General features: G+C 42.4%; 1 protein-coding gene across 3 annotated transcripts in view; it reads left to right on the plus strand.

Annotated features, from left to right (window-relative positions):
- The window catches only part of TBL1X (transducin beta like 1 X-linked), a 377,352-nt gene that overhangs the window by 347,774 nt on the left and 16,551 nt on the right, over nucleotides 1-13,027 (plus strand). For all 3 annotated transcript variants that reach the window (XM_036744222.1, XM_036744224.1, XM_036744223.1), the window contains exons 12-15: nucleotides 46-106; nucleotides 8,567-8,688; nucleotides 11,211-11,285; nucleotides 12,256-12,383. In XM_036744222.1, coding sequence (XP_036600117.1) covers nucleotides 46-106; nucleotides 8,567-8,688; nucleotides 11,211-11,285; nucleotides 12,256-12,383 — 386 coding nt within the window. The remainder of the gene's footprint in view (nucleotides 1-45; nucleotides 107-8,566; nucleotides 8,689-11,210; nucleotides 11,286-12,255; nucleotides 12,384-13,027) is intronic.

Here is a 13,027-nt window from a genome sequence, read left to right on the forward strand (position 1 = left end):
AAAGGAACGAAATAACTAACTTCTTCTTTTGTTTCCGGAGCATAGACAACAATAATTTGGGATGCCCATACAGGAGAAGCTAAGCAGCAATTTCCTTTTCACTCAGGTAATTATCATTTTCTGGTGCCCAAGAATAGTTTTAAGAAATGACCTTTAAAATAGCCATCAACGCCAAGGTGAAAAGGGGACAAGGGCTAAAATTCGTGTCATGTTAGGTTTTGCTCCAAAGGTTTCCTGAGCGTGTACGCCCTCGGCTCACCACCTGCTCCAGGTGGGCAGAGGGGCAGCCGTCCACATAAAAAGCATGTGTTGTTCTTCCTGGGGATTAGTTTCCATTGATCTGCACTCAGCCCCACTCATCATGAGGCTTTCTTTAATGTGTCTGAGTTTCATGAAGCACCGTGGGGGCATCGAGGTGTCTTAGGGATTTAAGTTGTCCAGATCTCTAGCTTTCATTTTGTTCCCAGCCTCAGCCTTTTTTTAAGGCTATCATGTTTCCGTGGGTGACCCTTTAGCTAAGGGGTGAATCGATACAGCTTCCCTTAGAATTGTGCTAGGCCAAAGTGTTTTAAAGATGACAGAGGACAGTACACTTTCCTTTCCCTCAGGCAGTGAGCATCCTTGGAAAGAATCTGGTTTTTTTTTCCCAAAGGACTTGCTGCTGAATTTTAAAGGGATTCCTAAATGACTTTAATAAATTAAGGTGATGAAATGCCTAAATAAGAACATTTTCAACCATCACTGTGTTGTAATGTTATTAGGTTAACCGCATGTGAGAGAGTAACCCTGATCGTTTGAATTTTGAGAGAATCAGTACAGAACGCTGAAGAGTCATTCCTGAGAACAAGACCACACACCATTACCACAATCTGGAGGCACTTTTAACTAGAGCCTTCTGTACTTTTGAGGCTGTAATTGAACTCACGGAAGAATAGATTTCCAGTCTCTCTTTCACATCTTCCACAAAACAGCTCCTCGCTCACATGAGGGGCTTCCTGGAGGTACTGGGTTTCTGCCTGGAAACCAGATTCCGTTGGGTGGGGTGGGGTCTCAGAGGAGCTTCAGTCTACGGGAGCTGAATTTTTATGAACTTGTTTGCCCAAATTTGTTTGATGAAGGGAGGCCGTGGTGTAACAAGAGTTCGTTTTAGTCTAGGAGCAGGTTTCAAAATGGGACCAGAACCTGTCTTAATCAGGCAAGAGTTGGAAATGAATATTCAGATATGGGATCTAAGTAGATGATCCAGGTTAAATAGTTATTGAGGTGTTTATTCAGAGCAGAGGGCAGCTGGATGGCACGGTTGGTAGAGCACTAGGCCTGGAGTCATTAAGATCTGAGTTTGAATCCAGACATAGACACTTACTAGCCGTGTGACCCTGGACAAGTCACTTAACATTGCTTGACTCTCCGTTTCTTCATTTGTAAAAATTATCTAGAGAAAGAAATGGCAAACCACTCTAGTATCTTTGCCAAGAAAACCCCCCAGTGGGGTCATGAAGAATCATACACAAATGACTGAACAGCAACAAATTCAGAACAGAGACCCTCACTTGGCCTGGCTCTCGGGAGTCAAGAATGAGGAATCTGAGCGGAGAATGGGGTTTCTCATTAGCAAAAGGAGAGGGTTGGAGAAAATTATCTCCACAGGCCAGTGCTACTCTGGTGGGCAAGTCTAGGATGAGAAGGAAATAAGTATATAGTGCCTACTGTGTACCAGGCACTGTGCTAAGCACTTTTTACAAATATTATCTCAGTTGATCCTCTCAGCAATCCTCCAGGGTAGGTCACCATTGAGGAAACTGAGGCACAGGTTAAGTGGCTTGCCTAGGGTCACGCAGCTGGTAAGTGCCCAAGGCCAGATTTGAACTCAGATCTTTCTGACTCCAGACTCATCATTCTATCCTCTGTGCTACCACCTAATGTACAAAGAACCAAAGCCAAGAATGCAGTGAAGCAGCCTCCCTTTGATCTCTAAGTCACAGTTAGAGCCAGCAGGGCAGAGAATTTAAGTTCAGGAACAGCTGAACAGAAGGGGCTTGCCAAGTCTCTCCAAGCCCCTGGGGTCCTTAGTTGAATCATTCCCAGTAGTTTTTGCCCTAGCAGTGGGGTGTTTGCTCTGGTCTCTTATCAGAGGGAACTGAATGAATACGAGTTGAAGTATATGATTTCACACCAACTTCTAAGAAGTACCCTTGATACCTAATAAAGTCACTTCAAAGGCAAGAGGGTATTTGCCTCGGGGAAAAGCAGGAAAATGCATTTGTTGTTCTGGAAAGAGAGGTTGTGGGAGACTCCGTGCAATGCTTCAAATGCATTGGAGTCCTCATTCATTAGTATTTCTCCTACCCAGTCAGGCCTGAGGGTCTGTGATCAGTCCGTCAATATTGAGAAAGCCTTTATTTAGTACTCACCATGCACCTGGCATTTTGCTAAGGATCAGAGATTTAAAGAAAAACTCCCTCTGAGATCTTATGTTGTAATAAAGGGGGACAGTATGAAGATAAATAGCTATATGGAAGTTTCATATAAAGTAAATTTAGAAGAGAAAACTTGGGGCGGAGGGCGGGTTGTAGGGATGGATTCCTGTAGGTGACATTTGAGCTGCATCTTGAAGGAAGGCCAGAAATTCTAAGAGGCAAAGGTGAGCTTTCTAAATATGGAGGACATTCAGAATCAACATGTGGAGGGGGAAGGTGAGACGGTGTTTGTCCTATGTTCAGTCTATAGGTGAGGTCATCATCTGATTATAATTATATATACCTTATAATTATATGTAATTAAATATGTAATTAAACCTGTTGGAGCTGATGGGGCCACCAAGGTGCAAAGTATAGAAAGAAAAAAGAGCAGAGCCTTGAGATGCCCACAGTTAGGGGGTTCAACATAGATGATGATCCAGAAAAGGGGAGACCAAGAAGGAACAATCTGACATAGGAGAATAGAGAGAAAGTAGGTCATGAAGGAGCATCTGATGGCGATAACAAGCAGGCTCCCCCCCCCCAAAAAAAATTACTATTTCCTAATTAGAGATTTTCATTTATGCATTTTACTATTTATACCTGCACTCAGGCACTTCTGATCTGACTGACAAAACCAAAGTAAAGATGAAGTCAAAACACCATTCCTACCATTCATCCTGGATTTCTTTTTTTGTTTGTTTGTTTGGAATAATTCCAAAAACAATCATGTTCTCTGTTATCGTGATAGGCCTGTTGACAGATTTACAATCCCAGGGTGCTAGAAGTTCTTATGTGTCTGGTTAGAAATCCATTTGAAACTCCACAAACATTATTCCTGCTCACTTCTAGGTTCTGTCGCAGAATCCAGACCATCGTGTTCCCTTGAGTGTGCTCATTAATAATTTGTTTGAAATCTTTCAGCAAAATACAGTGAGCCCCAAATGTATTCTCTAGGCTTCAGGGAGGAGAGTGTCGTCCAACTTGTATAGAAGATTAATAATCCTCTGGTTTCTCTCTGTTGGAGCTTTTGGCCTAGAATTATTTTGCCGGTGGGATAGATTTATGATGATTATTGCTAATAGACATCCATATATATTTATAATAATTACATAGCTCTTTTCAAGTTTACAAGGCACTTTGTGGTTATTGTGTCACTTGCTTCTCACAGTAACTGTAGGCGGTAAGTACCGTTGGTACTATTCCCATTTTAAAGATGGGGAAAATGAGGTTTAGAAAGATGAAGTGACTTGGACATCTTCATACTGCTAGCATGGAGAGGTGCATTTTGAACCCAGGTTTTCCTGATTCAACCTGTTACTGGGAAAATAGCATTGATTCTGGAACCAGAGGACCTGGGTTCAAATTCCACCTCTGAGGACTACTACCGGTGTGATCTTGGGCAATTAATTTCCCCTCTTGGATCTTCGGTTTCCTCATCTTTAAAATAAGGGATTTAGACTAGGTGGCTTCTGAGGTCTCCCTTCCTGCTAAGGCGTGCACTCCCTCTTGCCTCTTAGAATTCCCAGCCTCCTTCAGAGGACGGCTCAGGGGCTGCCTCCTACGAAGGATCTTTCCTGATCCTACCCAGCTGCTGGTATCTCTGCCTTTGTCCAAACTACCTTACATTTACTATACATACATATATACATACCTACATTCATACACACACATACATACAGTATGTATACATATTATATATTGGAGTGTGCATACACACAGTATACATATTTATATTATATATATATGCATACATATTTGTATCTATATGTGTATATGTTATTTTCTTCTGTAGACTATAATCTCCTTGAGCCCTGGAGTGGGGGAGGGAGGTGAAATTATTCCAGTTTTATCTTTTATTCCTGGTGCCTAGCACAGTGTCTGCCAGAGAGTAGATGCTTAAGAAATGCTTGTTGGTTGATTGATAGATGCTGCATATAGCAGCCAGTGAATGACCCTAAAGCTGGCACTCTGTCTACTATGCCCCTTGGCCCTACGGTTGATCAGAAATTTCCTCAGGTCCTAACAGGATGACTTATTTGTTTTATTCAGTAGGCTAGGGACCAATGAAAATATAAGAGCAAAAATTCCTTTTGGGGGCTAGTCACTTAATTGGATGGGGTGAGAAATTGTATTTCCATTCATCAAGCACTTATCCAGATGGTATGGAGAATCATGGGACTCCCTCCATCATTATTAGCAACTGTGACAGTATGCATTAAATGCCTCGTCATTATTAGTTGAGGCTGTGTTAAGAGCTATACCCTAAAGATTACATAGGACCAGCTCCCTGCAGAGTAGGGAGATTTTCCAGTCCAAGGAGTAGCTTCCTACTGGCATAAGCACAAGTGTATATGCTGAACCTAGATCTTCCCCCACCTCCCCACCTTGAAGCTCTGCCACACATCTTCAGGGGGAAAAATGGCTCTTTGGGCTGCTGTGGCTGCAGGATTCCTAGGTGAGGGCTTTGGGGTGCCATCTGAGGCGAGTGGGATGGGGACCCAGAAAAAAGGAAGCAGTTCCTAATTACAGAATTTTTATTCCTGGAATTCTGGGGGATGACAACAACACTGATTTCGACGCTCAGTTTCTGGCAGTCATCCTTTAAACCATCCTGTCAGGTCTTCACATTTTCCGTTGTTTTAATGTGGAGACTCAAATACAGAACCTGCCCCCTGGAATTCATTATTTAACTAATTTTTTTTTGTTATAAATGAGAATCATCTGTAGTCATTGTCCTATGGCTAACTGATCAGCATTCTGACAGAACCGATTATTCCTTTCATTCCTCTGGGTACACGTGGGAAATACTCCAGGAATAGTTGTGCCGTGGTTAAACACACTGCTGGGAGTATTAAAAAAAGAAAGAACTTTTGCTCTTGTGATTTATATCATTTTTTAAAAAGCCTTTCCTGACATTCAGCCAGTTCTGCCCACACAGTATCTTTCCCTTGGGCATGAAGTCGTACATTGAAGTTAATAGCATCCCCGCCATTGTATGAGAGATAGATAGCAGAAGGGTTCAGCCCATTATTTAAAGAATAGCGGGGGAAATGAGGAAGAGAAATCTTCTTGTTAGAACACAGGAAAACCTGAATTATCTTTCTGTCTCTGGTGCTGACTCACTGTTTAACCTTGGGTAAATTAGTTAGCCTCTGGTTGTGTACGTTTCTAAGCAACCTTGTGATGTCTTCCCTCCCCTCCCCCCAAAAGCAAAGCACTTCATTATTCCTTAGCATAGCGATATATCACTGTCTGATTTCTGGATGCTTAACAGTCATTATCCAAAGCACTAGACTGATAATCAGGTCACGAATGTTAGACCCAAGTGACTTCCACAGGGCTTCATATGGTGCCGTGCATCCCCTGGGCAAAGTGGTAATGATGACCTCGTGTTTCAAATATCTTAACTTATGAGATAGAAATAATCATTCGGACCTGCTTGGGAAAAAAAAAGCGCACGATGCGTCATTTAGACATCAGAAGCCAAAATCTTACCGAAGAAGACAGAGTATTAAGGATGGAATAATTTAATTCAACAGGCATTTATTAAGTGTTAGCTCTGTGCCAGGTGCCATGGTGGGCACTGGGTATGCAAAAACAAAAATGAAACTGTCCCCTGCACCTTACACAACTTACCTTTCCAGAGTTGTTACACGTTATTTATTCCTCCCCTACACACTCTGTGGCCCATCCAAACTCACCCACTCGCTGCCCTTCACACATGCCATTCCACCCCCGCCTTCCAACTCCCTCAACCCATACCTGACCCCACCTATTAGAAAGCCTAGCCTAGCCTGCTAGGAATTTTACCTGAGGCCAGGAATAATTGATTTTTACTGAAGCTTTATAGTTCTAGGTATGGAACCTGAATTACTCTTTCTAACTCCAAAGCCTGTTCTGCCCCTGGTCCCTGGTAAATAAGAAGTGATGCTTGATGGTGCTGAGTGAGGAAGCCAGAGTTTTCTTAACTCCTAAGTTACATTAGTAGTGTTATGTTATCTTCCGCTGAATTTCTATTCTGGATGTCTCCTCAGGCTGTGAAGGTTAATTTTTGTTCTCAGAAGGGCAGTGGAAAAGGTACTTTCTCCATAGTCAGAAGACCTGGCTCATACCCTGCCTTTGCCACCTTTGGGACCTTAGGGAAGTCTTACCCTCTCAGGCCTCAGTTTCTTTGTCTATAAAATGAAGGGTTTGGATTGGAAGGCTTCCCTGGACCCTTCTAACTCATTTATAGTCAGTCCTTTCTTGGTCACACAATGTGAGTCACAGAGAAAAACCCTGCAAATAGTGTATTCCTTATGGCATTTAAAGGACTGCTAGAAAAAAAAACCAAGAAAACCAAAATAATTAGGACCCACCTTCAACAGAATTTGAAATTGTAAGTTGTCCCCATCCTTTGGGGGGGGTGTCTTTTATATGTCCTGTCTCAGGGGTTCAGTCAGAGTACCCTGTAATCCAGGACCTGAATTTCATGCAACCAGCCAGTCACTGGGGGCATGCCCTCCTACCTCTTCCCTTAGTTAAAATTTCTCTGTCTTTAAGCATGCCATTGTAAGGGCCAGACTTTTGTTGCTTCCAATGTAACAATCAATTGAACTGATGAACTGGTCCACCTTCTAGAAGACTGGTTGAAGGGTCCTCCAGGTTCTTCCCCTCCACCCCCCAGGTCACACCTTTATAGTTATCTTTTTTTTTTTTGAGGCAGTGGGGGTTAAGTGACTTGGCCAAGGTCACACATCTAGTATGACTAGTATGGATCTGAGGTCGTATTTGAACTCAGGTCCTCCTGACTCCAAGGCCAGCATTCTATCCACTGCCCCACCTTATACGGTTGTCTTCTGAAAGCACTGTTCCTCCCATTTGGGAGTGTACCGGCACACTGAAGGAGTCCTCTGATGATGGGCCAGAGTGTGTGATATATTGGGACTTTTCCTCATATTGAAGAATTTTTGGTGACTTGATAACTAAACCTCTTTTAATGAGGTCCAAGAAAAATAAGTAATTCTCACACCTGTTCTTTTCTTTAGTTCACAACAAAGGCCAAGCTGCCATGCTGTATCTCCTTCATGTCCTCTAAATTAAATAGTTAAGTTTCATTAAGACCGCCAAGTGAACAGAGAAGGCCCTCAACCTTCAGTGGGCACATTCTAGTGGACCCCTTAAAGTAGGAGAATTCTAGAGTACCCATTATGAAGACAGGGATAGGAGGACAGTAAAAATTCAAGCGCAGCTAGGTGGCACGGTCTGTAGAGTGCCAGAGTCAGGAAAACTCCTCTTCCTGAGTTCAAATCTGGCCTCAGACACTTATAGCTGTGTGAATCTGGGCAAGTCGTTTAACCCTGTTTGCCTCAGTTTCTTCATCTGTGAAATGAGCTGGAGAGGGAAATAGCAAACCTCTCCAGTAGCTTTGCCAAGAAAACCCCAAACAGGGTAATGAAGAGTCAGGAACGGCTGGAAACAACCAAGCAACAACAAAAATTTCAGGAGAAAGAGGGTCATATTTGAATAGTCATTTGACATGTACAGTTGGGAATCTCCTCCTTTCTCTTCCTTCTTTGTCTTATCTTTCTGTCTTCTTCCCTCACTTATTCCACAATTAAAGCTCCCCCACATGCTAAGCTGTCATCTACCTTGCCAATCCTTCCCCCTGCTTCCGAAAGAAGGAAAACAGGAAAGAAGGCTATAGTTTAGCATACCCCAGGAATAAAATATGTACAGTCAGTAATGGTGTGTACCCACATGGCAATTACCCACCCTCCTTCACCTTGGAAAATTGTGGGTCAGATAAAAACAAAATAGACTTGCTAGGGGAGCATGTGGGGTTAGCCCAGTGAATGTTTGAAACTGGGTTTGCCTGGGTTGCCTGGACTTGTAGTTCTTTGAAAGAGAGCTCTTCTGCACACTCCATTTATTTCTGTGATCTCCCATATGTTTAGCAACTCTGGTTCTCACTTCTTTCTTTTGAATTTCCCTGTGTAATAAATAGCTTCGAATTTAATGTATTGGGAACAGAAACTGCGCTTCATAGAGGAAGGCTGGTGGGGACAGTGCCCATCCACAATGGCTAACATGACTTCTCTCTGCTCCTCCCTGTTCGTGCTTTGCAGCTCCTGCCCTGGATGTAGATTGGCAAAACAACACTACCTTTGCATCCTGCAGCACAGACATGTGTATTCACGTATGCCGACTTGGCTGTGATCGCCCAGTCAAAACCTTCCAAGGACACACAGTGAGTGGACCATCTGAATGTGGGATTCACTTTTGATGGGAATGTCGTGGGATTCGGGAGCTTTTATTTTAAACCAGTGATGTTTCCGTCACTTAAAAGCGGGGGGTTAAGGGTACAGGGCAAGCCCTAGAGACGCTTTTCAAGTCTTCAAAAAGAGCCTGTGCCTGAAGAGAGCTGTACAGCCACTGTGGTTAGATTGAGTTCAGACATCAGGTATCAGAGAGAAGCAGAAATAGACCATTCAGTGAACCATTATCCTCATATCCCTTCCTCCTCACACCACCCCGCTCCCACTGGAGCTTTGATGAGATGTTGCCTGATTTTGCAAGAGCCAAGCTGCCACTGCACACCTGTGCTCTCAGGTCATCATCCTCATCCCTGTCCTTCCTCCCCACCCCCCACCCGAACCTTGGACTGTGCTCCTAGAACCCACCCGGGGCTCCACTAGGTTAGCTTTCGCCTTCCCTGGCCCAGAATTCCCAGTCACCCTCCACTTACCCCTCTTCTTTCCAGTTCCTGTTATATGTGGTCTTCCCCTTTTTAGGATTTAAGGTCCTTGAAGGCAGAGACTTCAGCTTGCTTACATTTGCTAGCACTGGGCAGCTAGGTGGCCCAGTGGACAGAGGGCACTGAGCTTGAAGTCAAAGACTCATCTTCATGAGTTCAAAACTCACCAGCTGTGTGACCGTGGGCAATTCACTTAACCCTGCGTGCCTCAGTTTCCTCATCTGTAAAAATGAGCTGGAGAAGGAAATGGCAAACCACTCCAGGATCTTTGCCAAGAAAACCCATCTCTATCTACCTGGGGAGGGTGGTACAAGCACAGTAGTTAGATTAAATTCAGAAGTTACAGATGGCAGAGCACAGCTCCATACACTGACCGCTACTCTAAAAAGTTTTTTAATAAGTTAATTTCTGCTTTTTACATACAAAGCTCCAAATACCCAATAGTAGACGGATAACAAAATACAAATAAAGTACTTTGGTTCCCAGCTTAACCGTTATGTATCCATTTCTTTTAGTTTCTGCTTCTCTTTCTTGTGCCCCCAAGCTGTGCTAGGTCCTTTACCAAGCTTCTGACTTAGACTTAGCAGCTTTTTAGATTAGAACACAGTCACACACTGTGGTCAGTTACTAGATACCCTAACCACTTGAGCTAGTCTCTCCTGCCATCCCAAGGCTTCTACACCTGAGATCTCCCTTCTTTCTCTTTGCCGTTATCACTCCGAATTACCTCTAATTATCGCTTACTCATTGGTCCGGACCTCTCTCTGGATCTCTCTTCCCTTTTTTTAATTCTCGATGAGGCCCAAATCCTTAATCCTTCTGAGCATTTTGAAACCATCAAACCAAATAAAGTGTGTGTTAAACAAAGTTCAGCCTATTTCTCCAACTTCCTCCGGGTGATTCCAAGGATAAAGGCCTAGGGAAATATGTCTTCCACTGTTTCTCTGCCCTATCCAGCAATGTTCCTAACTGAGATATTGTTGGGTGGGGGTTGGGGTACAGACGAATAAATGGTAATACCCTGCAAAGACCTGCCTCAGCTTCCATCTGGCACATTTGCAATCAGAACCATCAAAAGGGCTCTTGTTCTGGCCAATTCAGGAATTTGTTTTGCTAAGCTATGCATATTTGTTACAAGGGTTTTGTTTTTCTTTTTTTTCCTCCAATGAGAGGAACAGAGGAAAAGATGGGAGGAAGAGAGAGTAATTTTTTGTTAATTGAAACAAATTTTAAATTAATTTTTCTTAAAGGGCTCTTTTTTTCTCATAATGGTCAATCACTGCAGTGATCTGCTTTCCTCTTTCTCTCAGCTGAATACTTGGCACATATGTATAAAGCTCTGTACGCTGTTTACGTTGGTGTTCCATAGCCTTGTGGTTAGGGTTTGTGCTAGGCCTGTGACCAGTTTTAACTCCTACAGACCAGGGCCTAAATCTCCTGGCTCTCTGGTGCTCCCCATCTACTTACTCCTCTTCCACCTCTGTCCCTTTTAAAAATAATGTCTTTTAGGAGGCCATGCACAGCCTCTGGTGTAAGTGACATTGGTTCTAAGGCCATAGAATCCTATTTTCCCAAACTTCTGTCCATCCCTCCCCCAAAGCAATGTGATTGTTTTTTTTTAATCAGAATTCAACTTTATAATAGCTAGTTTAATTCATTTCACTTTGTTAGTATACATTCTCCTTGCCCCTTCCTTCCCAGTTATAATTTTAAATATTTTCAAGAGGAAATATGAGTGAAGGTTATAGTCTGTGAATGAGTGTATGAGAGAGAGACAGAGAGAGAATGAGAGGGGGTGTTTCAGGAGAGAAAAGGAAACTGGGATTGGGGGTGGGGGGAGTTGGGTGTATGCTTTAGTTTTTTTCTTTGGAAATCTAAGGCCTAATTTATTGTGAACTAAAGAAGATCTTATTTTTAAATGATAAAAGCAAAACACTGTTGCCCTCTGCTGGATGACAGGTATTTTGATTTTACTTACCTTTAAAAAAAGAAAAAAAAAACTTTCTGTATTTCAGAATGAGGTCAATGCAATCAAATGGGATCCTTCTGGAATGCTGTTAGCATCCTGCTCTGATGATATGACGTTAAAGGTAAAAGAGATTAATCCAGAGAATGAACTGTACACTTAAAAAAAAATACACACATGCATACCAGTGCGAAACAAGTGCTTTTGTAGCATTTAAAAGGTGTCTTTAGTAATACTTTTTTCCCCTATAATTTATATACCTCACTAATAAGATTGGTTTGGGTTTTTGAAATTTTACTATTAATTTTTTTTGGGTGGAGGTGGGGAAGTAAACTGAAGTACAGTCATCACTTTGAGAAAAAAAAAAATCCAAGTATAGCAGAGAGTTCTGGGCCTCCACCTGTGGCCTTCATTTAAAAAGGGATTTCCCGCTTCAATCTAAAATTTGACTAACTATTCATCCACCAGCTCCCAATTTTCATTTAATGAGGACCATTTTTCCCTAGGCTTATAATCCCTAGGTTCTCAAATATTAGGTTTTACTCATCTTGTCTCTCCGCGGTATCATTGCTAATCTCTGCATAATGGACCCTGTTCAGAAAGGAACAGCTAAGCACTTCAGATGCCTTTTGTTGCTTTTGGAATACTGTTTAGTTTTTAATCATTATTCAGATATCCAAGGGCTAGAAATATGGTGCCACATCCTATGTGTATTCTGTATAGCAATAAACCCAGATGAGTCTGATGAGGGCGAAGAATTCCTATTAGATGAGCAGGTAACTTCATTGCAAACCTTATCTGTAAAATTAAAGAGTTAGATTGTGTTATCCTTGTAATTCGCTGCAGCTCAGAACCCTAGATTGCTTCACAGTTGGACAAATTTTACAGGGTATAGGATGGAATGAGAATCTAATTATGAAATTGCCAGTTAAAGAGATTAGCAGTCCACAGCATGCCCCTTCACGGTCTCCCTCCCACTCCCCCCCCAAAAAAAAGAGGGCAGAAAAAGAGAGAAGAAGGGGAGGGGGAGAAAGAGAGAAGAGGTTCCAGAGATTTTGATTAATTTTCTTTTTTTTTTTACTTGCATTACCCAGATTTGGAGCATGAAGCAAGATACATGTGTCCATGATCTTCAGGCCCACAGCAAAGAGATATATACCATCAAATGGAGTCCAACAGGACCAGGCACCAGCAATCCAACCTCCAACATCATGTTAGCAAGGTAAAACTAAAAACAGACTCTGAGCTCAGTCTAATGCTGTTTGCTAGTGGGGTAGCGATTTCTCCAGTTAGCATTTTTCATTGCCAAGAAAGTGACAGCCGGGAATGTAGCCAACTGTCTCTGTTAGAAAAAATCACTAAAAGCTTTCAGTATACAAAGTGGCAGAAATGGGGAAGTGGCTAAATTTTTTTTATGAACCTCTGTTTATCAGAGGTCTAAGGAGGAATGAACTAAGTTTCCACTGATTGTGGCATCTAGACAAATTGATTCACATCTGGAGTGTTCTGTGTTGTACATTTTGTGAGCTCAGTTTTGTGGGTTGGTGCCTTTTGTTCCAATTTGTTATGAAATCTGTCCATTTGCCGAGAGACAGTCAATAAGCATTTATTAGGCGCCTACTGTGTGCCAGGCACTATACCAAGGGCTAGAGATTCAAATACAAAAAAAGATAATCCCTGCCCTCAAGTTTACAGTCTAATTTTAGCTCTGTCTGGCCCGGCCAACCCTTTTAGAACTATTCAGAAAACAGTAAGTATGGGAACCCTTTGAAGGGCTAATATTTAGAACTATGCCTTAATGAGTGCCTGATTCGATCAGTGTGGATCTTTTTCCCAAAAATTTAAATCCTTCCTTGTCCTGTGTGA

The sequence above is a fragment of the Trichosurus vulpecula genome, chromosome 2 (genome assembly GCF_011100635.1).
Source record: "Trichosurus vulpecula isolate mTriVul1 chromosome 2, mTriVul1.pri, whole genome shotgun sequence".
Classification (NCBI taxonomy): domain Eukaryota; kingdom Metazoa; phylum Chordata; class Mammalia; order Diprotodontia; family Phalangeridae; genus Trichosurus; species Trichosurus vulpecula.